Source organism: Typopeltis vanoorti, chromosome 3, assembly GCF_054136105.1.
Source record: "Typopeltis vanoorti isolate ZY-2024b chromosome 3, IOZ_Tvanoo_1.0, whole genome shotgun sequence".
Lineage (NCBI taxonomy): Eukaryota > Metazoa > Arthropoda > Arachnida > Uropygi > Thelyphonidae > Typopeltis > Typopeltis vanoorti.
In genome coordinates, this window is record NC_143551.1 from 176,788,583 (window position 1) to 176,815,913 (window position 27,331).

The 27,331-nt window shown below is 36.1% G+C and overlaps 1 protein-coding gene across 4 annotated transcripts in view; it reads right to left on the reverse strand.

The window, feature by feature from the left end:
- The window catches only part of Rtca (RNA 3'-terminal phosphate cyclase), a 169,550-nt gene that overhangs the window by 7,294 nt on the left and 134,925 nt on the right, over positions 1-27,331 (reverse strand). For 3 of the 4 annotated variants that reach the window (XM_090390966.1, XM_090390967.1, XM_090390968.1), the window contains exons 9-10: positions 21,332-21,426; positions 7,477-7,581 (exon numbers count right to left, since the gene is read on the reverse strand). In XM_090390966.1, the coding sequence (XP_090247092.1) occupies positions 7,477-7,581; positions 21,332-21,426 (200 nt within the window). Of the gene's footprint in view, positions 1-7,476; positions 7,582-21,331; positions 21,427-27,331 lie in introns of those variants that run through there. The other variant, XR_016548149.1, reaches the window with a different exon arrangement.

A 27,331-nucleotide genomic window follows, 5' to 3' on the forward strand; every position in this document is an offset into this window, starting at 1 on the left:
CTAGGAAAGATCCTAGCTAGTTCTTCTGATATGTCACAAGTAGAAGAAAAAAATTGACTATGGTAGGATAAGGGACTGATGGTGAATGAGCAGGAGATAAATTAGGAATTAAGTAAACTTGATGTTAATATGGTAGTAGGACTGGACAATATATTGCCACGTGTCTTGAAAGGCAGTGTTAGCATCCAAAAGCAGCAATAGTCAAGAGTACCAGGTCCCCTACATATAAATTGGTCAACTACTCGGCCTAAATAAACACGAACATGCACGCACTCTCTCTCTGATTAATGGTCATTATCCCCCCCTCCCATCCCAAATTAAAAACTCTGGTCAGTTTAAAACTAACCTTTCCGGCATTATCCTCAAACATTAATTTTGACTCTCTATTCATGAATGTCTTTCTTGACAAAAACCAAAAAACTCATTTGGACTCCCCCTTCCCCCCATTTTTATCTGCTTTATTGGTATTTTCCATGTATTCTGGCTAAAGATGCAGCATTTAGCAGACTGAAAACCTACAAACAGACTAAATGCACTATATTCAATTTGCAATACATTTTTATGCTAACTTATTTATAGAATACTCAGAAAACATAATTCTGGTAGATAGGCTTACATGTGGGTTATTCATAACTATTATTTTTCAGGAAATAATAACATATACAGGTATCCCTTGCCTTAACGAAGGATTTGATTAATGCACCGAAATTAATTGCGGCAATCCCTTGATATACGTGGCAACAGTTTCGATTAATGCGCCTTTAACCCTGCGGAGCTCGCAACTGAGCTGACAGATACATGAAAAATGTTTAATATAAATATTCTTACACAATTCAGTGCTTGGAGGTCATGAGTAGCTGTGCATTCATATGTTATGAGTGATATTCCGCACTGTTTTTTGCTCTCAGTTTGGTTTAACACATGTTATGTAAAAGTTTGTGATATTTGACAGTAAATTGTATCTGAGAGATACTGCGACCTCCGATGTCAGTATAGTATGGTTTAGTTCTTTTTCTCTTTTTTATTTTTTATTTTTTGTTCAATAATTTCTAGAATGTAACTGAAAATAAATAAACCATCATGTATTACTGAAATAGAGAGCCAGAGGTTTATTTATCATACATGTCCTTTCAGAGATGTGCTTTACATTATAGAAAATACTAAGGAAAGTGATCTGGAGCTTATTCCACCTTTACTACAGTTGCCCATAAGGTTGTTTATGCTTGCATCTGCTGAAACTTTTAGTTTCTATATATTCGGCACGAAACTCTTGTAGTTTCTATATTTGGCTATGAAATAATGTTGGATTCAATATCCACTTAATTTGTACCATCGTGCATTATATTTGCAGTGTTTTTTCTTTATGTTTTATTGCTTGTTTGCCAAGGTCTGGAGAATCATTTTGCTTGTTATCATAGAATTTATGCCGATAAGAAAAAAACTAAACTGTTCAAATGACTCTTGATAACTTCTTTTGATAAAAAAAATTGCAGTAAATAATGTAGGTACAAGTATTTATTAAACATTTATTTTGCATTCATTTTTTATCTTTCCTAAAAGAGTATCATATAAAATGAATTGTTAATACAGTAATCGATCATGGATGAATTGTAATTTTTACCATTGATTATTAGATTTGATTAACGCGATTTTGATATACGTGGTAACATCGAGGGATTAATTAACCACGTTATTCGAGGGATAGCTGTACTAAAATGTTAATTATAAAAACTTTAAATTAATGCTTTCCTATATTTTGGCAACATTACATTGCCATCATCAGGGATCACAAGAAACAATAACATGCACATGCAGGCACTAACACTAGGCAACCAAAGTTTGGCCTAAATGTGGGCTAAATTGGATAGTCTTGGTCATTGGCTGAAGATCTGAGGATTAATGCTTCCCAAATTTGGAGTAGTCTCATGCACTCAAATTTGTTGAGGTTTGGAAGTTTTCAGGACTGAGGCAGATTCAAGGAACAGCATTTCATATTTGTATTTGCTGTGGTGTAATAGAGTTGTCTTCTTCCAGCATATCCTGTGGTGGATGTCCAAAGCCTGGTTCGCAAGTCCTGAGTGGTCGTATTGGTGGAACCAGATTGGTCCTTGTGTTCAGAAATTCTGATATTGGCTGTCCTAGCCAACAAAAGTTTGTGCCTGAAGTATTTTCAGGACTGGGGCAACTCGTGGTAAAGGTGGTATAAGTTCTCATCACTTGCCTTAGTATTTCCCATAATGTAAAGCGCGAACTTATACCACCTTTACCACGAGTTGCCCCAGTCCTGAAAATACTTCAGGCGCAAACTTTGTTTGCTTACACTTGGATAAAGGATTAAAGCAAATATATAATTTGTAGCATAGCCAAGTGAAAAAACTTCCAAACTTATCTCTAATCCAGAGAATTTTAATAATAAGGTGTGACACCTTTTGGCAACTGGTATAGATAAATATGACTTCTTCGTTAATTCCACCTTAGTATCGCCACCCCTGGGTCTGGCTCCCACTGATAAGACCTCAATAAAGGTTGAAACCGGTCTGGGTAGTGGCATTTCCCTTAATGCATAGCATTATACATGTCCGCAAGGAGATGTGCTTAGATGAATAACCTACACTACACTAAGGAAGAGGGGGGGGGAAGAAATATTTCAAGCAAATGTTTGAATTTACAATATCAAAGAGAACTAATATTACAGAATGCAAACATTACTGCACTATTAATCTCTTGCTCTATACTTCAAAAATACTTCTTAAAATAATACAAATTAGGTAAGGGAACTTAAGTGAAGACCAGTTCAAATTTATAAAAAGTGCCACAAGAGAAACAATCCTTGCTAAAAGCGCAGGATCCAGTAGATTGTAGAAAGCTGTTTAAAAGTACAGTAAACACTAACAATGACTAGAAGAACCCACATCTAGAGTTGGAAGAGGTGACAATTTGCTCAAGCAAAGAGGGATGTTCCCTGTCTCCACTTAAGATCTCTGCACACATTGGAACATTCGAAGCAGATACCAATGTTCATGTAGCCAACATGAGGTCAGATCACAGCTGATTTGAGGTAGTACTGCAGTGGGTGACTGCAGTCACTCACTGCAGTTGTAGTTCATGGTCACTGTATCTCCAGAATGCTGTTTGTGATTGTTGGAATTGGTCTTGGAATTGGTGAGTCATTTCATAGTTTCACCTGTGAACTATGGAATGACTCACATGCAACCATCTAGTTACCTCTGTCTGACTTTGACGGCCTCTAGTCTTATAATGGCTTGCCACTTGAATTCTTCTAAATGATGTCTTGTAGCCATGTCCAAGAATTCTGCTATCACTAAAAGTTATGTTTTCACTCCAGACACAAAATGGAAAAACCCACTCCAAAATATTTGTTTTTACGCCATGGCTCATATGCATATACTGCTGACAATGCCACTCATTTGTATATGATAGCAGACTCAGCATCACTTTTTATATAATGTACCTAACTTTCAGATATTTTTTTTCCTTTCCCTCAACTCCCCCCTCCTCCAAGTTACTGCAATTTTACTCTTTGTTTATAGAAACCAGCATAGTAATAAAAATAGAAATAGCATTTAAAATATATTCATAAACAGTTATATACACTAGATTAGATTTCAGATGATGATACTGCAAAAATGTTTTGGAGGTTATGTGCAGAATTTTTATATAATGTGTGACTGTAATTCCTAAGTATAGTCCTCATCACAAGTAAAGATCCAACAGTCAATTCTAGGATTATAAAGTAGTGAAACTATATCTCAAATTTTAGATATTTACATACCTTAAGTTTTAGATATTTACAGAATTTTCATAACACAAGATGGTAGAAAGTGAAAAAGACAGTTGTGTTGGACACTTATTCTCCTCCAGCCTAATTTGGAGCTAAAAAATATTCATGAAAGAATATCTTTGGAGCATTGCTCTTTATGCAAACAAAAGGAGAGGAGGGAGCATGCTGCTAATGATATCAGTTGATCCGAGTCCAGTCAAGGTATGACTGGACACTAGTTGATGACTGCTAAAAAGCTATGACTGGAACACTAGTAAGAATTTTTCTATGTAACAGTGAGTTTGAAGTTTAATGATATTAGCGTGCATGAGATGCATGTAAAAATCAAATACATAGTGGAGTGTTATTGCAAACCTGGCAGGATGGCTACCTATGCATCACCAACTCATTGGATTAGTGTCGAATGACATCATATGTGACTAATCAACTGAACACTAAGCAGTGGTAGTGGGTAAAGGTGAAATCTTTGGTGAATCATTGGGCAGTGATAGTGGTGAAATCACATGAGAAGAATGAAACCACATATACTGAAGAAGTTGTCTGAGGAAGTTCCAAGACAAATTCAAGCAGCATACAACAGAAGGAACTCAAGGTCAAAGAGTGTTAGACCTGATTATAATGGCAGAAGGAGCTGTGTTAAAGATATTACTGTTCTGTCTCCAACTGATGACAGTGATCATGCTATACTGACCTGGAAAATGACTATGTATGTTGATTTCCATTCAGAAAAGGTTACATGCTGAACCACAAAGCAGAAAATTATAACCAACAGTGAAGTGTATATGAGTTCTGTCCCATAGTATTGGTTGCTAGTTGGGAAGGATATCAGCGTGTATGAGATGCACGCTAAAAAATACATAAATCATGAAATCAGAATGTACTCCTAGAGTTCAAAGAATAAATAGGAGAAGAGTGAAATGGGTGTGCAATCTTAGTAAGCAAGAGATTCTTAAGAAGAAGGTGATGTGGAAGGAATACCATATGCACAAGGATGATGTCAGTTACTAATTATATATTTGGCTTTATCCTTCATCTAAGTGTAAGCAAACAAAGTTTGTGCCTGAAGTACTTTCAGGACTGGGGCAACTCGTGGTAAAGGTGGTATAAGTTCTCATCACTTGCCTTAGTATTCCATAATGCAAAGCACATCTCCTTGCGGACATGTATAATGCTATGCATTAAGGGAAGGGTTACTACCCAGACCGGTTTCGACCTTTATTGAGGTGCTGTTTAAGTAAAGACCTCTCTAAAAATTAGGCAGTCCCCCCAGACCACTCTCTATGAGTGACTGAAGAATCGTCCAACTCAGCGGTGGTTCTGCTCAGTGACAGGCTCACCCCACCACCAAGCAGAGCCATAATCTCAGCAGAGACTCCACTCAGAGACAGGCAAAAACCTACCCACAAGCCTCACATCTCAGGGGAAAGCACATCAGTGGGAGCCCTTGGTATCACCACCCAGAGGTGGTGATACCAAAGTGGAAGTAATGGAGAAGTCATATTTACCTATACGAGTTGCCAAAGGGGTGTCACATCCTATTATTAAAAATCTCTGGATTAGAGATAAGTTTATGGAAGTTTTTTCACTTGCTATGCTACCAATAATATATTTGGTTTTATCCTTTATCCAAGTGTAAGCAAACAAAGTTTACACCTGAAGTACTTTCAGGACTGGGGCAACTCGTGGTAAAGGTGGTATAAGTTCTCATCACTTGCCTTAGTATCCCACAATGCAAAGCACATCTCCTTGTGGACATGTATAATGCTATACATTAAGAGAAGGGTAAATAAATAAAAAAAAATAAAAAAAAGATGATGTTAGTTATGCAAATTTTTAGGCACAGGGCAGAACATTACAAATATTGTAAAGAAAGGTAAGTGTGCATATGAAAAGGAACTGGCTCCGCAAGCAAAACAATCTTAAAGAATTCTATTGTTATGCTGAAAGTAAAAGATGTACATGAAAAAATAACTATACTGAATACAGACGGTATGCATTTTAAAAGAGACTGTTCAACCAATGAGTACCCATTTTGCTAAGAGCCATCAATCTAGTATACACAACACTGAGTGGCACGATGCTACCTCTTCACTGGATGAAGAAAGTAAAGTATATCAGGAGGAGGTACTAGAGTTGTTGCATAAACTGAATAAGAATTTGGCAATAGATACTGATGAGCTATCAGCATGGATGCTGAAAGACTATTCAACAGAGCTGACTATGCCTTTCAGAGCTGACTATGACCAATCTGCATAATTTGAGTCTCAGAACAGATAAAATTCCACAGGAGTGGAAAGAATGCATGATTTTCACCACCACAACTGCAAAATGCTGAAGATTTTGGAAAAGTTCATAAGAGCTTGCATACAGAAATAGGATGGCAGCTAATCTGTACACTGACAACAACAAGAGTTTAAAGAAAGTCATATGAATATCAAGGTTTAGGTCTGGGTTAAGCTCATAATTAGGTTTAATGGAATGAATTCAACACAGAGAAATAAATACATGCTTAATTATCCCAATATTTTATCTCTGCCACAGACATATCTTCTAGAATACAATATAAGAATTGCAATAACACACAGAACAAGTAAGGGAGAAGTTAGACTAGAAGCCTAAAGTTCTGCAAGAGGCATTCCTCTATGTTCTTTTATAAACTATGATCTTCTAGTTTATAGACAAACCAGAAGATCTGCCTTGCAAAACATAAGAAATACATTCGCCACTCTAGCAGACCATGCCTTGAATACCTTGCATAAAATCAAATGGAAAAAACCTATTATGCTTTAATGTCGCAACTACAAACTTGACAGACTTTTTACAACAAACAGCAGATATTTGAAAAAAAAAAATAATAATAATAAATAAAAAATAATAATAATCTAATTTGTGTGATATCTCTTTTATTCTACCTTAATTGCCTTCTATACTCACCAATAATGCCCTAAATATATATACCCCCTCTTGAGTATTGATAGCCAATGTATTTAAATAAGGGGCACTCCTAAACAAAAACAGGCTATAATAGCCGTAATTATAATAATAATCTAATCTAAATAAATATGGCTGTGTTAACTTTCCCAAGATTGGGAACACATTAATTCTTCGCCTCTTTCCCAAAAGCCTCAGATGCTAGCAGGTGTGTGTTATTACAATTCTTATACTGTATCCTGAGATATCTTCAGGATATCTCTGTGAGAGAGACAAAATATCAGAATGATTAAACCTGTTTAATTATTTTCCTGTGTTGCATTCATTCCATTAAACCTAATTATGAGAGGGGAAGTTCATGTTTGAGCAACATGTTCACAATTTATAATAATCATATGATAATTATGATAATCATAATCAATTATAATAATTTTAGGAAATGGATATACACTAAGCTAATGAAGGATATAACATGGAAGACTGTTGCATAAATTGGACATGGGATTGAATTATAACATGGATAAGAGGATTGCTGACTGCCAGATATCAAATTACATTAGTTAAGGACTAGACTAAAATGATACTTCACTTCTGTTATTTTGATATAAATGAACTAATTAAAAAAAGTAGATTATGATTATTACTTTGTTTAGAAATCTCATTTATTCAAATGTGTAATTTTTTAATAAGAAATTAATGTTAGTTATGATAAGTATTTAATAAAAAAAAATTAAAGTAAATACCTCAGTGAGCATTTCGGCAATATGAATAGCTGTTTCAGTATGAAGAGTTACTGGACCAGTCAAAATGGATGAGGTACCTTTGGCTAAGGCCATGAACATTATGAGCTATTGTGGAATGGGAAGGGAGAGTGATAAAAGAGAAAACACAATACCAGATACAGTATAGTAATAATTTTTTGGCTAAATTTCTATATGCTAATTGTAAAAAAAAAAAAAAAAAGCTTAGACCAAGCTGCTATCCTATATCAATGGACCCAAATATTTTTATTTTTTGACAAGTGAGTTAGACGTTAACTAAATTAAACAGCATATGGTAAAAATTAACTGTGGTGCAAAAATACGAAGCAAAGCAGCCTATAATGCTAATTTTTTTTCTTAAATTCATATTAAACATACAATAATCAAGAACAAAATACAGAATTATATATAATTATGAGTTCTATGCCACTGCTTACAAAGCAGATGAAATAGTTTTGCAAGCTTGTTTGCAGCACAGTTTGAAGACTTCATCCCATTCCCAAAAGTCTAGTAAAATGAACTCTTCCTAGCATTATCTATTAGCAACCATTCATTGCTTTAAAAAACTCTTCCATTGAATTAATGAAAATTACATGTAAATAAGGATTTTCATTATGAATTAATATATTTAATACATAAGTCATCAGCATATATTGTAAGAGATAATAACAGACTGCCAGCCTGATTGACTAATCAGATAGGGTTTCCATTCTTCAACCAATAGGTCATGGGTCCAAATTCCACTTTAAGCATGGAATGGTTTTAAAGGTCTTCAGGTAAATAAATTTCATCATCCAGCATAGACTAGCATATTCAGCATGAAACTCTGAGTTTCTTTTTCGGCTATGAAACAAAGAAATGATGTTTATGGGAATGATTTTAATGAATGCTGATAGTAGGGAGGTAACTGAATCAGTTGAAATAGTAGAATTACTAAGTGAACACTTTGCAAGTGTATATCATCCAAGTAGAGATTTGCAGTAACAGGAGAGGCAAAGGCTTATATGGGAACTGAGGTAAATGAAATGGAGGTGCATAGCATATTACAGAACCTTAATATGAATATAGCTATATAATTGGATGGTATACCAGCTCAAGTTTTACATGAAGTGCTAGGGAATTGTCAGCGCCCCTGCCCACATTGTTTAATCTAAGTCTCAACTCCGGGTTAGTCGCAAGGGGATGGAAAGAGGGGAAAATAGTTCCAAGACTGATGAAGCAAATTACCAACCGATCAGCATATCAGGAGTTATTGTCAAGGTAATGGAGAAATTGGTAAAGAGCAAAATACAAGAATGGATAAATGGAAATGGGACACTTTATGGAGGCAACATGTTTCTTTGAAGAGTAGGTCATGCCTCAGTAACTTACTCATGTTTTATAATACAGTGACAGTTGAGTTGGATAAAGGTAATGTGTTTACAGTGATACTGCTGGACTTAGCAAAGGTTTTTGACAGGATATCACATGGAATTCTAATCAGTAAACTGCAGCAAATGGGGATGGATATAGGGTTGGTCAGGTAGCAAAGAGGGTCGTTGATGGAGAGATATCAGAGAGGAGATTATTCAGGAGTAGAGTCCAGAAAAAGGCCTGTGACTAGTGGCATGCCATAGGACTCTGTTCTTGGACCACTACTGTTGAATTTGTACATTAACAATATAGGAATAAATATACCTAATATTTTACTACATGCAATATTGAATATATATAAAGATAATGAAATAAAAATAAAAAATGAAAAGTTTTCTGAAAAACAATTATAAACCAAGGAATAAGACAGGGATGCCCTCTGTCTCCAACATTTTTCAATATTTACATTAATGAAATATTAATACAGTGCAACACTTTAACAATCAAGGTATAGAAATTTCCTGGAATAACAAAATAAATATGCTATTATTTGCAGATGATCAGGTAATAATATCAGATAAGGAAGACAATTTACAAAGAGCAATATATAATTTAAACATTATAGCAGAACAGTTTGGAATGAAATTTTCCATAGATAAAACTAAAACAATGGCATTTTGTGGACAAACTCCACTTAGAAGCAAAATAGTTATTAATAATAGAATAATAGAACAGATAAATACTTTCATTTATCTTGGATGTGAAATATCATATGAAGGAGAAAAAGACATAAAATGAAAGACTTCAAAATTTTTACAGATTATAGGCCTGATAAATAGAACACTCAACCCAAATATAGTACAAAAAGAAACATGCTTGAAAATATACAATACTTTAGCAGTGCCCACATTATTATATGGTAGTGAAATTTGGGCAAACAAACAAGATAAACAAAGAATAAAAACAAGTGAAATGAGATTTATGAGAAGAACTGCAAAATACACATTATTAGATCAAAAAAGGAATGAAGACATTTTAAAAGAACTAAAAACAAAATCATTAGAAGAAAAACTAAACAATTATAAACAAAAATGGATTGAACATATAAACCGAATGGCCAACACCTGACATCCTAAACAAATACTAAAATATAAGCCAACTGGAAAGAGAAGGCAGGATAGACCTCAAAAAAGGATATTGGATGGATAATGAGACAGGATCAGATCAATATGGTCTATACCCGTAATTAGTGTTATGATGATCATGACGATCAATGTTGCAAAGTTGGGTAGAGTAAAAGTTAATACAGATGATGTTAAAATTTTGCATGATCATTTGGATCGACTATCTGGGTAAAGAAGAATGGATGTCAGAGTTTTAATTTGGCAAAGTCTAAGGTGATGCATTTCAGGGTGAAAATATTACCAGCTGTACACCACATTGGTGAAGCCATACTCCAGAAAATTGACTAAGCAAAAGATTTGGGAGTGTTAGTGGATAGGGAGTTAAAGTTTACGGGGCACATAGCAAAAGTGGCTAAAGCAGCTCATCAGGTTACTTGGTTACTGAATGGTTCATTCTCTACTCATCAAAGAATGCTTTGATGAGTAGAGAATGAACCTTACAAGAACAGGTTGAAGATTTGTGGATTACAGAAACTGGTTGACAAGTGGAAAAGGGATGGTATGATTGAGACGTACAAATTACTGAAGAGTTTTTACAAGATTAATTCAGAGGAAATTTTTCATACCAGGTCTGGTGGCAGAGGAGCTAGGGACCATTCTTGGAAACTGAGTAAGAGTGTACTTAGCAAGGGTATTAGAACTATGTTTTTTGCTTGGAGAGTGGCGAATGAGTGGAATAGGTTACAGGTGTGTGTTGTGGGTGCCATGACTGTAAATGAGTTCAAAACAAAGTATGATAGATACTGCACACGTTGGATATTGCTTGATATGATGTTTAGGGCTTCCCTTGATGAGTTAAAGGCTATTCCCTCCATGGAATAGCCTGTAATAACAATAATAATTATAAAATGGTAAATAAGAAATGATCACCATTTACTTCTCATGAAAATTATTCACTGATAAAGCACTCTTGACCACTTCTGGGAATCTATTCCTCTCATTCACCACTCTGAGGACAAAAATATAATCTTCACATCCTAGTTAACCACACCCTTACACAACTTTCAGGGTTGATCATTTGTTCTCTCTTGTCCTGTCATGTATGGAAACATGTCTTCGGCATATACTCTACAAAAGACAAAGACAATGAAAATAGGCAGAACCGCTGAAAATGTCAACTGCACTGTGAACGGAGAACCTGTGGAACAAGTAAAACATTTCAGCTACTTAGGGCGATTTTTAGTGAAGATGGTAAATTAAATATGGAAATAGACAACAGAATCAACAAAGCTGGTATAGTAGGAAGTCAACTGAATATGGAATAAGAGAGAAATTAGTTGGAACACTAAATTAGCTGTATATACAAGACAGTGTTCAAACCAGTTTTAACTTATGGATCTGAGAGCTGGGTCAAAAGTAAGGCACTTGACCAAAGACTAGAGACCGCAGATATGAGAGTCCTGAGAAAGATTAGAGGCGTGAACAGATGGCATCAATGGCAATATCATATACTAAAAACGAGGATATTAGGAAAGAACTTGAAATTGTCAGCATCCAGGAATGCGTTAGCAGAGCTAATCTCAAGTGGTATCGTCACTTAAACAGAATGGAGGAAAGATTAGCAAAACAAGTGTTCTCTGCCAGGTTAGCAGAAAAATGACCAAGATATAGGTGGATTTATATAGTACAAAGTGCCTTAGCCAATAGAAATATAAGATCTGATAATGTTATAGTCTTAACAAGTAACAGACTGATTTGGAGGAAAACTGTAGATAGGAAGTTGGTAATGATGTAAATTTTTCATGTAGTACTATCATATCCTGTACATCCCTTGAGGTACATGGCAGGAATTTGATGATGATGATGATATACTCTATAAAATTCCTTTAGTGACGTACGTTTCTACCATATCCTCTCTTTTCCACCAATCAACTGAACTTTATAATCTGTAAGCTATAATCAGGGAGCACTTCACAGACCAGTAACCATTTTGATCACTCATCTCTGGTTCCTCTGTACTTTCTTATCCCCAAGAAACAATCTCAAAATCTGTGTGCAAAGTAGTCCAAGATGTGGCCACATCAAATCCTTACATAGAGGGATAAGAAAGTCTCATTTTTATTTTTCAGTTTGTTATACATCCAAACTATCCTTTGTGCTGCTCTGCCCACCCTTTCAATATGTGCTCTGAATTTGATGCCTTCTGTTAAATCTTTATGTGAAGAGACTGTGCCAATTTGTTTATCTCTTTAAAGAGACTGTTTTTACACTTTTGTTAAGAGAACATACAAGAATTCAATCTGATTGGTGCAATGACTTTTACTTTATTATTTTTAGAAACCAGAAAATGATTGACTCAAAACCAAATAAAAAAATATTTTATTTAAAATAAAGAGCCAATAGGCTTTATTTCGGTGATGTAAAGCATTATTTAAATTAAGGGGATATTAAATCCCACATTGTTTTAAAACCAAATAAGCAACTCAAAGATCGGAATCAAAGAGTTTCATTAAAATTTCATTAAATAAAATTTTTTTATTAAAAAAAAAAATTTTTTTAAAAATAAAACTAAGCCAGAGATTTGAGAGTGTTAGTAGACAGAGTTAAAATTTGAAATAGACACATTGTAAATATAATTAAATAAGTACAAAACTATTTGGATCCAAGGACTTCTAAAATTAAAGCTATACTTTAGATCTTCTTTATCTTTAGATAATCAAGTCATTCACTCACTGACTCATTCTTTATTGGTTTGTTTTACATGTACTTAATCAGTCTGCCAGACTGAACATTGTTTTTTTACAACAAATTCATAAAAACAATAAATGTTCATTAGAATCAGCTCTTTATCTGGCCTTTTCTCAAAAATATAATTTCCTATTAACTTCTCTAGGACTATAATGTTTCTTTATTTAGTATATATTGTTCTTCCATTCATCCTCACTGTTTTACTGGCATATAAATATTCTTACCTCAGGCAATTTTATTATAAGAAGCACAAAATATAAATTCTTTACCAGATTGGGGCGGGGGGGGGGGGGGGAGTTCTCTTACTAGTTTATAAACAAAAGTGTATCAGAGTAGAGCTCTTCATTAAAGCCACTTTACAGTTTCAGATTTCTCTAATTACATCACTTGTTCCAATAAAATAATTAATATCGCTGTGTCTTTGAGACAGAGGATGAAACTTTCCATTTTGCATATATCTTAAAGTTACCATAGCAGAATTATTTTCCTTTTACTAGCCATGTAACAAAAGAACTCATTGAGATTCCTTTGGCCTGTGTAGCTAATTTCCTCCCCTGATCTGATCAATCCCTTACCATGGTAGCCACCCTTCTTACATGTAATTTGTACTATCATAAGAATTTATTGATTACCTTTCTCTTCACATTCTCTCTACAGCATTTTCTTTATCTGTAATGGCTGCTTAATGATAATATTCATCCATTTAATTCCTGTCTGATTTATCCTTCTGATACTACTTCTCTCAAGGGAAATGCTCAAGTGGTGCTTGAGCATTTCCCTTGCAGCTTATGTCATGACACTAATCCAAGCTGTTGCCTATGTTTGCCATCATCACCCAGGGGGTTTACAAAATTCACTGCACACGCAACCTACCTTACATAGGGTAAACAGGATGCACCATCCCAATAAGATAAACACAAACACCATATTAAATTCCCCGACTATGGTAAAACAGGCCTGTCAGACCATGCACTCCAAACATGTCACAGAATTGACTGGATAGGCACCAAGTCCATACACCGCACCAAAACCTAGTTTGAAATAAAGTTCAAAGAAGCCTGTGAAATGCTGAAACATCATCCAAATCTGAACAAGAATGGATTAATTATTCCGAGAATTTGGAGAACCCATCTTCAACCTATATAAGCATTCAGAACAACTCCAAACAAAAGAAAACCCTAATATGTGAGGACTTTAGAAATTGTTTAATGTAGTTCCGCTATATATATATACACATAGATATATATATATATGTAGAAAGTTTTTTTTACCTCGGGTATAAATATACGTTAAAGATACCAAGCTATTTACAGAAAGCCCACAGATACTGGAAGATATCTTTATTATACTTCAAACCATCACAAGACACACAAACTGAGCATTATCCACATGTTGAATTATAGGGCCAGAAAGTTTATATATCAGAAGAGGAGGATACACAGACTGAACTCTCACTAATAGCCAACACATTATCACAAAACGGATATCCTCAAAACATCATCAAAAAATATCAATACGGTGACAACCCCAGACAAGAAGAATCACGTTCCCAGCACATTTCTACTATAGCGATCCCTTTCATCAAGTCAATTTCTTATCAAACAGCCAGAATATTAAGAGCCTACAACAACAGAGTGGTCTTCAAACCAACCATCAGCATCAGACAAGTTTTAGGATCCCCAAAAGATAAGGTGCCTTTCTACAAATATCCAGGAGTATATTACATTCCTTGCTCCTGTGGTCTTGCCTACATCAGACAAACTTCACGGAGTTTAGAAATCAGACAAAAAGAACATGTTGGTGATGTAAACCACAACAGAAGTATCTCTTCTGGCTTAGCACTCTTGCCACTCTCAAGTGGTTAGATGTACACATCATTTCTGTACATCTAACCACTTGAAAGTGGCAAAACAGCTCCATGCCATATCTGGATGACGACTACGGACATCGTTTATTCAAGGAAGCCACAATAGTGTTAATAACTGGTGGAAACCTCAACAGAAATCAGGGTGCAATCCTAAACAGTTCGTGGAAAAACCTCATCCTCTCTCTAAATCAATCTGAACCACAGCTAGCCAGTAATCACATTACACGTTTACAACAAACACGCATGCGTGATAATGAATAAGAACAATAAGTCCTTTCTGTCACGTGAACGTGTAACCTTAGCTACTAGTTGGTTTACAACGTATTTTATGTTCCTTTCAATTTGCATTTACTAGTTTTTTGTCTCCGTAAACGCCTAGAAAAAGCCAGACAGTTTGCTGGCGAAACTGGTAGGCGCTAATACAATTTGTTTTGTAAATGGTCAGTAATAAATAAGTTTGTATTTTGATACCAAGCTATTTTATATGCATATAAATATAAACTTGGTTTTAATCTATTTCCCGAAACAGACAAGTCAGTCAAGTTTGCACCTGCACGTAGTGCAAGTCTTGGGCAACTCATGGTAAAGGTGGAATAAACTCTGATCGCTATTCTTAGTATTTACCCTTAATGCAAAGCACATCTCCTTGAGGAGATGTATGATGCTGTGCATTAAAGGCAAGAGGCCAGGCTTAGAAATACCAAGGTTTCAGTAATACAGAGCTTATAAATATTTTACCAAAACAAGTTACCATAAGGCGCTTTTGACCTTATTAAATAAAAATCTTAGGATGAGAGAGAGAGAGAGAGATGTAGAAAGTTTTTTCACCTTGGGTATAATATACGTTAAAGATACCAAGCTATTTTATATGTATATAAATATAAACTTGGTTTTAATCCATTAAGACTTGCACTACGTACAGAGTCGCCCAGACTTGCACTACGTGCAGGCGCAAACTTGACTTACTTATTTGTTTGCTTACTTGGGAAATGGATTAAAACCAAGTTTATATTTATATACATATAAAATAGCTTGGTATCTTTAACGTATATTATACCCAAGGTAAAAAAACTTTCTACATCTATCTCTCATCCTGAGATTTTTATTTAATAAAGTCAAAGCATCCTATGGTAACTTGTTTTGGTAAAATATTTATAAGCGATGTATTACTTAAACCTTAGTATTTCTAAGCCTAGCTGCCACTGATGAGACCTCGATAAAGGTCGAAATCGGTCTGGGTAGTGGCCTCTTGCCTTTAATGCATAGCATCGTACATCTCCTCAAGGAGATGAGCTTTGCATTAAGGGTAAATACTAAGAATAGTGATCAGAGTTTATTCCACCTTTACCATGAGTTGCCTAAGACATGCACTACGTATGGAGTTGCCCAGACTTGCACTACGTACAGGCGCAAACTTGACTTACTTGTCCATTTGCTTACTTGGGAAATAGATTAAAACCAAGTTTATATTTATCATCATCATCAAATTCCTGCCATGTACCCTCAAGGGGTGTACAGGATATGACAGTACTATATGAAAAAATTACATCATTACTAACTTCCTATCTACAATTTTCCTCCAAATCAGTCTGTTACTTGTCAAGACTTCAACATTATCAGATCTTATATTTCTATCGTCTAAGGCACTTTGTACCGTATCAATCCACCTATATCTTGGTCTTCCTCTAGGTCGTTTTCCTGCCAACCTGGCAGAGAACACTTGTTTTGTTAATCTCTCCTCTCCCATTCTATTTAAGTGACCATACCACCTGAGATTAGCTCTGCTAACGCATTCCTGGATGCTGACAATGTCAAGTTCTTTCCTAATATCCTCATTTTTAATATGATACTGCCATTGATGCCATCTGTTCACACCTCGAATCTTTCTCAGGACTCTCATATCTGCGATCTCTAGTCTTTGGTCAAGTGTTTTACTTCTGACCCAGCTCTCAGATCCATAAGTTAAAACTGGTTTGAACACTGTCTTGTATACAGCTAATTTAGTGTTCCAACTAATTTCTCTCTTATTCCATATGAATTCATTCAATTGATCTTCCCACCATACCAGCTTTGCTGATTCTGTTGTTTATTTCTATATTTAATTTACCATCTTCAGTAAAAATCGTGCCTAAGTAGCTGAAATGTTTTACTTGTTCCACAGGTTCTCCATTCACAACACAGTTGACATTTTCAATGATTCTGCCTATTTTCATTGTCTTTGTCTTTTTATTGCTGACCTTCATACCATATCTATTACAACAGCAATTGAATTTAGTCAGAGAATCTTGCAGACTTGTAGCGAATTTATTTAGAAGTATAACATCATCCGCACAAAGCAAAGAGCTGACATTAACATCTCCAATTTTGATATCAAGTTTAATACCACTTTCCTTCATAATGTGATCCATATAGATAATGAATAACAGAGGGGATAATATACATCCTTGTCTCACACCAGATTTAACATTAAACCATCTTCCTGTACTTCATTCAATTCTAACTGCTGACTTACAACTCAAATAAAGACTAAGTATTGCTTGATATAATGCCCCATTGACACCATATAACTGCAGCGTATTGAATAGCTTCTCTCTTGGCACCCTGTCATATGCCTTTTCCAAATCGACAAAACTTAAATACAGATCTTTGTTATATTCCCATGCTTTCTCGACTATTTGTCGTAAAGTGAAGATCTGATCCTGACAGCCTCTATTTGGCCTGAATCCAGCTTGTTCTTCACCAAGCTTTTCTTCCACAATTCTTCTCAACCGTTTCTCAAGTATACTTGCATAGATCTTGCCAGGAACACTCAGTAGGGAAATGCCTCTGTAATTCTCACATTCAGTTTTATTTCCCTTTTTATATATGGGTACTATGAGAGCTCCACTCCAGTCATCGGGAATTCGTCCTTCTGTCCAGGCTTTCTGAACTATGCAGTGCAGCCACTGTAAGACTTTTATACCACCATACTTCAGCATTTCTGGTCGAATATCATCTACTCCTGCTGCCTTTTTCTACTTCAAGTATGGATATGTATTCCTGACTGCATGCCTGGTCAGTGTTTTTTATCACTGTGCTGTCATCGCTGCTTGTTTCATTTAGCAGTTTTTCAAAGTAATTATTCCATACTTCAAGGATATCTTTTTCTACCGTTTTTCATGTCACCTTTATCATCTCTAACTCCTTTTACAGCACTCTTTCCTCCATTCCTAAGCTTCTTCAACAACCTCCAGAATATTTTGCTTTTGTTTATATTTATATACATATAAAATAGCTTTATATCTTTCACACACACACACACACACACACACACACTCACACACAAAGAAATTAGCACACCTGGAAGAAAACATGGTACAACGGCGAAACTAAGCAAATAGCTAGAGTGCTGGGTGGTATGCAAATGATCCAAGTTTGGTGCAATTGCACATGCCCACATACCCTGCGGTGGCACTGCAAGCACGAACCGGCAACCTTATAAAGTCGGCATGTAGTCAATAGCAGATTAAAGCAAAAAGCACCGGCCGACGCAAGCTAGAGTACAGAGTGACAATAATGCCGGGTAGACGCCAGAGACATCGATTTAAGCAACTTACGGACTTTAACAGCGGCATAATCATCGGCCTGAAAACTGGAGGGTGATCGGCATGCCATATAGGTGTGCACATGAACCGTTCTGACCATACCGTCCGACAGTGTTGGGAGCTGTGGACACGTTCCGGCACTGCCGCGCGGCAGAGCGGCACCGGTCAGATCAGGAGGACCAACGCTAGAGAGGATCGACGGATCGTGCGGCAAGCATGGATTGATCTTACAGTGACTCAGTCCACTATACAGGCAGATGTAGATGATCCTGTGTGCCAACGAACCATTTCCCGATGCCTCGTGGAGGCGAATCTACAATCCCAGCACCACTTACGTGTGCTCCCATTAACACCGCAACATTGCCGACTCCGTTTGCAGTGGAGCCAGGCGAGAGCGACGTGGAATGCCACAGACTGGTGACGTGTGGTCTTCTGTGATGAGTGCCGCTTCATCTTGGGGACCGATGATCATCCTGTCCGGATGTGGAGGAACCCTAGTCAGGGACACAATCCCGATCTTGCTATCAAGCACCACACCTCCCGCACTGCAGGCATAGTCTACGATAGTCAATCACCCCTTGTAGTGGTATGTGGCGCACTGACGGGGGGGGCAGCTGTATGTGGATGACATCCTATGGCCCCACGTTCTCCCATTCTTGGCCAGGATACCAGGAGCGCTATACCAGCAGGATAATGCCCGTCTGCACGCGGCTCAGGTTGCCCAGGCTTGCTTACGTCCATGGCCTGCCCGCTCTCCAGACTTGTCCCCTATCGAGCATGTTTGGGAGCAGCTGAAACGCCAGCTCCCACCATGCCACAATATCCGGAATTTGGAGCACAGTGTCCAACACGTGTGGGCCATGTCTGCCGCAGGACAACATCAGGCACCTCTTCACCACCATGCCAGACTGTATTGCAGCATGTAACGCTGCATGAGGAGGTGCAACGTGCTATTGATGATGACCTGATTGCGCATCATAGATCCCTTTGTAATTATGCTTCAGATCTGTTTTTGCCATCATGTGCATCACTCACCTGTATCATTACAACAATAAAATTTCAGTTGAATCCTATGCTTCCTTCTTGGTGCACTAATTTCTTTGTCCGTGCGTGTGTGTGTATATATATATATATAGTAATACCCCGACTTACGTGAATCCGGAGTTATGCGGTTTTTTTATATGTACGTATTCCCATCCTGCTTCACCACTAGTCATATCTTTCTGGCGCCGGCCGCACATGCTGTGAACAAGCACTGATGTGTTTTGCGTGGTCTCCATTCATACACGATTTTTATAGTCAAATCTTGTGATTGTTTAATGTCATGTTCTTAATAAAAATATTTTATTGCATAAAAAATAATAATGCCATCCAAAAGAAGCAAGTCCGATTCTTCTACAGCTAGCAAGAAAAGAAAAACATTGACTTTGGAAAAAAAAACTCAACATTATTAAAGATTTTGAAAATGGAATGAAAATTTGTGAGCTAGCAAAGAAGTTCAATCTACAGTAAGAACAATCATAAAAGATAAAGAAAGAATTCTCACTGCTATGAAAAATGCCCAATCATTGAATTCAAGCATAATTAGTAAACGTCATGGAATTATTGGCGAGATGGAAACGATGCTTAAATTATGGTGTGATAATCAAGTGAGAGTAAAAAATTGTCCAGTTGATCAAACGACAATATGTAGCCAAGCCAAGCTGATTCTAAAACTTGGGTGAGAGCTTCTATTTTTGAAGACTGATTTGGTCACCACTTCATAACTGAAGTTGAACGTTATTGCCAGTTTAAAAAAAATCCGTTTAAAGTTATGCTCATTATTGATAATGCACCTGGTCACTCTCCTGCAACTTTAATTGATTTTCATCGACGTGTAAACGTTGTTTTCTTGCCTACAAATACAACCAGCTTACTTCAACAGATGGACCAAGTATTTATCAAAACATTCAAAGCGTACTACACACACAGCGTTCATTTGCAAGTCTGAAGGAAACTATGAGGAAAAATGAGCAACTGTCTGTTAAAGAGTTTTGAAAACAGTATGATGTTTTAGATGCTGTAAGGATTATCAAAGATTCTTGGGGTGAAATTTCTCAAAAAACCTTGAATGGTGTCTGGAAAAAACTTTGTCCATCCTTTTTTAAATGCAAAACGGAAATGTTGCCAGAAACTGATCAAGTTGCTGAGGCAATAGAAGAAGTTGTCAACCTTGCAAGGCAATTAGATTTAAAGGTCGACAGTGAAGATGACAGCAAGCTGTTAGACTCACATAACAAGGAGCTCATAGAGATGCGTGAACAAAGCACTACTGAAGAGACTGAAACCTCAGATCTAGTTCTACCTGAAAAGCACATGACAATTGCAAAATTAACAGAAGGTCTCAGCTTAATTATGAAAGGTTTACAGATTTTGGAGGACATAGATTCTAACGAGGAACGAATTGTAGCCACAAGGCAAGGAATAAAAAATCATTGGCTTGCTATGAAGAAATTTTGCATGAGAAGAAAAAGACATTATGCCATCAGATGAATCTATTAGATTTTATGAAACCATTGACATTTAAATAATATTCTTTCTTTTTTTCTTTTTTTTTTATGTACAAAAAACTACAATTATGATTAAATTTCTTAAAAACATATCGGTGTTTTTGTAAACCTTTGGTCCAAATTAATTAATATTTTGTATGTTTGTATATGTAAATTACATGCAAAATTATACCCGAGTTATGCAAATTTGACTTACGTGCTTTTTGTTGGTCCCACCTACCGCATAACTTCCAGGTTTTACTGTATATATATATATATATATATTTTTTTTTTTTTTTTCTTCTGTATATTAGTATGAAAAGGTTATGTTATTTTGTGAATTAATTTTTAATGTTTTTTTTTTCCTCACCAGAAGTCAGGCTAGGGTAAATGATTAATAAGTATTTAGATTCATCTTAGTTTTGTGTAATGTAGTGTCATGTATCTGGTGTCCTGTACATGTGTTTTCCTGATGATGACCTCAATACAGAGGTCGAAACGTCTAATGTTACTTTCTTAATTATAAGTAATTATTATAACACGTGTGTTGTGTCTCCATAAATTCTTTACTATAAAACAGTTAAAATTATAAATAAAATTTTATGTATTCTTAAGAAAATAATGACTCTATACCTGATCTTGAAGATGGTGATCTACACAACCTCCACTCTTCACATCTTGTATCAGTTCTTGTGCTGCTGTCTCACCTACTTGTTCAGCAGGTAACCCTGTATAATAAGAAGCAATAGTTAACTGTCAAATTTTATGACTCAAATAAACAGCTGCTTACAAATGGTAGTGACATGCTATTTTTCAACCCCTCATTATGTAGCAAAAACACAATTTCAAATTCAGTTCACACATCTGAAGTGAAGTTGCAAATACAGACAGGCTGTATATAATACATAAAATTTTATTTTATAGTAATCTACCATTTCTCCAACCTTCAAAGCAATGCTCCTTCAATTAACTAACCCATGTTAACCAACTTATGGGAGAGCACCATGAAATTGTACTTCACTTACCAATCCTTCAATTATCTGAACGGCAAATTCCTTTCCCACTGTAGTCAGATAAATGGTAGATTACTGCACATATGTTCAAACAGAGTTATTAAATGTAATAAAACTTAATAGTGGAATTTAATAACATTTTGGATTTTAAGATATATGCTACACTACACCAAAAGTGTTCAGTTTTTGTTTCATTTAGATTGGTTTTTCACCTCCTTCCAAACCTTTGAACTAATTGTGAAAAATCATAACTAGTTATGAAATTTGATATTTAGGATATTAATCAAAATTTAGGGGTGCTTAAGGGTCAAAGCTGTATAGCTGAGAGGAGACCTCCACATAGCCTTTAAAGGAATGCAGAGAACCGACCAGGGCTTCTGACCTAATGTCCAATCCTAACCTTCTCGTGGTGCACCCTGTTGGGTATCTACCTGAATACTGAACGAACAAGGATGGGCTGGCAATTTGGGATTTAGCCGACGAAATTGTCCTATTGGTTAAACCAAAATACAATATGATGGTACACCATGACAAAATTTCATGCCGGCTAGGGCTTCGCCTGGTTAAACAAGGCCCCCGTTGTTTTCCGCGAACAGTGAAAAGTCAGCTACTGGAAAATCTGAAAGCACACACCAACTCAACATCACCAGAGTTAAAGATCGGTACTATCAACATAAGAAGCCTGAATGGCAAAGAAATGGAGCTAGCAGAGGAATTAGATAAGTAGCAGATCGACATAATTGGGGTGACTGAAACAAAAACTGGTGAGATCTTTCTGAGCAATAAATACAAAATGTTATATTCAGGAAATGACAATCAAGGAAAAGAAGGAGTAGCCATAGTATTTAACACAAAATATGAGTCTCATCTTCTTGAATGGCAGGCAGTGTCAAGTAGAGTGATTTGGGCAAATATCAGACTGGCGAACTGGACAATGAGACTTATTTGTGCCTATTGTCCCACAAAAGGTTCTACTAAGGTTGAAGTGGAGGAATTTTTTAAGACTTTAAAGAAAGCTACTGACACAACGAAAAAGGAAAAGTTGGTCCTTGTTGGGGATCTAAATAGCAGAATAGGAAGTGATTGTCAGACATACAAAAATATGTTGGGAAAATTTGGAGAAAAGGGCAAAGCTAATAATAATGGCAAATACCTGTTGGATTTCTGCTCAGGATATGGACTGGTTATTACTAACACCATGTTCCAACATACAAATATGCACAAATTCACATGGAGAGAAGAGGCAAGGAATAAGAAAAGTCTCATTGACTATGTTAATGTTGATACTGATGTTTTCTCCCTGGTGCAGGACACCAGAGTGTACAGAGGATTTGAAATTGGAAGTGATCACTATTTAGTCTTGAGCAGGATAAAATTGAATTTCATATTGAAAAGAATGAAATGTAAGAAAGTTTTAAAGCAAATAAAAGTTGAGAAGCTCTCAGATGTGAACTGTAGGCTAAAATACACAAAGATTACTGAAGAAAAAATTAAAGAGTTTGAGAACAGGAACCAAAACTTGGATATTCAGTGGCAAGCCTTGAAGAAAACTCTGATTGATTCAGCTAGAGAAGCATGTGGTGAAGTTGTCGGCAAGGATAGAAAAATTAGAACTCCGGACACAGGAAGTTAAAGAGGCAGTGAAGGAAAAGAAAAAAGCATATCAAAAGTTCCTGGCAAATAAGTCAGCTTTTACTCTTACAGAATATAGAGACAAATGTAAGAAAGCTAAAGAGTGTGTAAAACTAGCTAAACAAAAGTCATGGGAGGACTTTGGCAAGAATATAGAAAATAAATATCAAGGTGGCAGCAAAATATTCTGGAGGTTGTTGAAGAATCTTAAGAATGGAGGAAAGAGTGCTGTAAAAGGAGTTAGATATGATAAAGGTGACATGAAAACGAGAGAAAAAGATATCCTTGAAGTATGGAGTAATTACTTTGAAAAACTGCTAAATGAAACAAGCAGTGATGACAGCACAGTGGTAAAAAACACTGACCAGGCATGCAGTCAAGAATACATATCCATACTTGAAGTAGAAAAAGCCATCAAAGGCTTGAAATGTGGAAAGGCAGCAGGAGTAGATGATATTCGACCAGAAATGCTGACGTATGGTGGTATAAAAGTCTTACAGTGGCTACACTGCATAGTTCAGAATGCCTGGACAGAGGGACGAATTACTGAATGATTGGAGTAGAGCTCTCATAGTACCCATATATAAAAAGGGAAATAAAACGGAATGTGGGAATAACAGAGGTATATCTCTACTGAGTGTTCCTGGTAAGATATATGCAAGTATACTTGAGAAATGGTTGAGAAGAATTGTGGAAGAAAAGCTTGGTGAAGAACAAGCTGGATTCAGGCCAAATAGAGGCTGTCAGGATCAGATCTTCACTTTACGACAAATAGTGGAGAAATCCTATGAATATAACAAAGATCTGTATTTAAGTTTTGTCTATTTGGAAACGTATGACATATGACAAGGTGCCAAGAGAGAAGCTATTCAATATGCTACAGTTATATGGTGTCAGTGGGGCATTATATCAAGCAATACTTATTCTTTATTTGAGTTGTAAGTCAGCAGTTAGAATGGAAGGAAGTACAGGAAGATGGTTTAATGTTAAATCTGGTGAGACAAGGATGTACGAGGGCTGTTCAATAAGTAATAAGACTAATTTTACTGTCGCAAAACCACCCATCACAATATTAATTTCTGTAGAATAAAGAAATGTTGCTGTCTGTATTAACAAAAGAGGTTAATAGATGGCATATACAGGCTGATGCGCCAGAGTGTCACGTGACTGCCATGAAAAACATTGACCAGCGAGGAAGAGTTTTGTTTTGGGAAGAGACAGAAGTCAGAGGGAGTCAAATCTGGGGAATAAGATGGATGTTCCAACAATTCATAATGCAGATCCCTTAATTTTGAATGCCAAAACACCTTTGTGGGCAGGTGCTTTGTCCTGATGAAAGAGGATTTTTTCCTTCTGCAAACCGAATCTATTCTAACGATTTTTTTGTCTAGTCTGGTTAAAAGATGGGATTAATATTCCAGAGTTATTGTTTTACCCTTTTCAAGATAAATAATAAACAAAATGCATCCCAAAACACCGATGCCATGATCTTGTCTTCTTTGGTGCTGAACAACCGGTTTCTGTCCACTGTTGACTGTACTTTGAATTCTGGTGTGTACTGGTGAATCGAAGTCTCATCCATAGCAATAAATGAACACACAAAATCAGTTTTATTCTTATTAAAATGCTCCAAGCACTTTCAGAGATTTTCATGCGAGTGCGTTTTTGATCTGCATACACCCATCTTGACAAAAAGCTTTTTCATTTGCAATTCTTCATGCAAAATGTATCCTACACATTCTTTTGAAATGCGTATAGTCTCGGCAATTTCACGCACTTTCACTCAACAGTCATCCAATACCATATCGTGCACTGATCAATGATTTCTGGTGTTGTTACACTTTTTGGAAGTCCTTCATGTGGAACATCTTCAAGGCTGGTACGGCCACATTTAAACTCGGCAGCCCATCACTTAAGTGTCGAAAACGAAGGAGAAGAGTGCCCATATACTTTTATGAACTTCAAATGAATTTCTTTTGGTGTTAGACCTTCTTTTACAAAGAATTTTATAACCACACGATACTCGATCCAGAGTTTCCGGGAGAAAAAACCCTGCTACCTCCATATGAATCTTGCCGATAGTGTTGCCATTTATGGTTGAGGTCAAGCACTTTTCAGACCACCCACGTAAAGATGTTAAAGTTACCCATGATGTCTATTTGGTAATGCATTTTGTCAATAGTAGCAACCGGTCCACTAACTGATCCATTACAACACACTCCACTATGTATTTGATCTTAGATTTCAACTAAAAACAAATAGCTTCAAACTCACCACGACATCGAAAATAATGAATAGTATTGTAGGCATACTGTAGTTATCTACCTTAACTCAAATAATCTAATATCATTAGCATTTCAATTCTTCCTCTCCTATCCTCAATTTCCGTCCCAAAAATATTGTACCTATTACATTCAAATACCAGTACATATATTTGAATCTGATAGCTAGTCTCACTAATGCCTACTATCTGAGGCCACAACGTATTATTCACAAGATAACAAACTCTAGCTCTTTGTTTATGATGCTCCAGTCATTCATGCACAGACATAAGTTACCAGTATGCTTTTTTCTTTTTTTGTATACTCATTGCTGTAGTCTGCATAACCTAGTTGGAAAATTACACTTACGAGAGTAGTGATAAGATGTTGAGAAAAGGGGACAAGCTACTAACGAAGGATAATTTTTTACTTCAAATATCTATGTTAGATAGGCTTCCAATGGAAGAAAATGCAATGATGATGTTATCCTCATCATCATTATCAGCCGTTGTCGATCCACTGCTGGATGAAGGCCTTTCCAAGGTTACTCCAAATCTGTCTGTCCATGGCTCTCCTGCAAATCTGATGATATCATCAATCCACCATGATTTAGGTCGGTGTCGTGGTCATTTTTCCTTTCATGGAATCCAATCCAGTACTTCTTTCGTCCATCGTTGATCTTATCTTTGAGCAGTATGACCAGCCAATTGCCACTTCAGATGTTTCACTCTTCCTATGATGTCAGAATCTTTGGTTTGATTTCTTATCCATGTATTCCTTTTGTGATCCAATCTTGTGATACCAAGCATACTTCTTTCCATACTAAATTGTGTTGTTCTTAATTTTTTTTTTTTTTTTTTTTTTTGTTTGGACACTGAATGCAAAGGAAATTCAAAATTTAAAAAAAAAAAAAAATTAAATTAAATTAAATTAAAAAATCATTATCATCATCATCAAATTCCTGCCATGTACCCTCAAGGGGGTGTACAGGATATGATAGTACTACATGGAAAAAATGACATCGTTACTAACTTCCGATCAACAATTTTCCTTCAAATCAGTCTGTTACTTGTCAAGACTCCAACAATATCAGATCTTATATTTCTATCATCTAAGGCACTTTGTACTGTATCAATCCACCTACATCTTGGTCTTCCTCTGGGTCGTTTTGCTGCCAACCTGGCAGAGAACACTTGTTTTGCAAATCTTTCTTCACCCATTCTGTTTACGTGGCCATACCACCTGAGATTAGCTCTGCTAATGCATACCTGGATGCTGACAATGTCACGTTCTTTCCTAATATTCTCATTTTTAATATGATACTGCCATTGATGCCATCTGTTCACACCTCGAATCTTTCTCAGGACTCTCATATCTGCGATCTCTAGTCTTTGGTCAAGTGTTTTACTTCTGACCCAGCTCTCAGATCCATAAGTTAAAACTGGTTTGAACACTGTCTTGTATACAGCCAATTTAGTGTTCTGACTAATTTCTCTCTTATTCCATATGAATTTATTCAATTGACTTCCTACCATACCAGTTTTGTTGATTCTGTTGTCTATTTCCATATTTAATTTAACATTTTTACTAAAAATCGTGACTAAGTAGCTGAAATGTTTTACTTGTTCTTTAGGTTCTCCATTCACAATGCAGCTCATATTTTCAATGTTTCTGCCTATTTTCATTATCTTTGTCTTTTTAATGCTGACCTTCATACCATATCTATT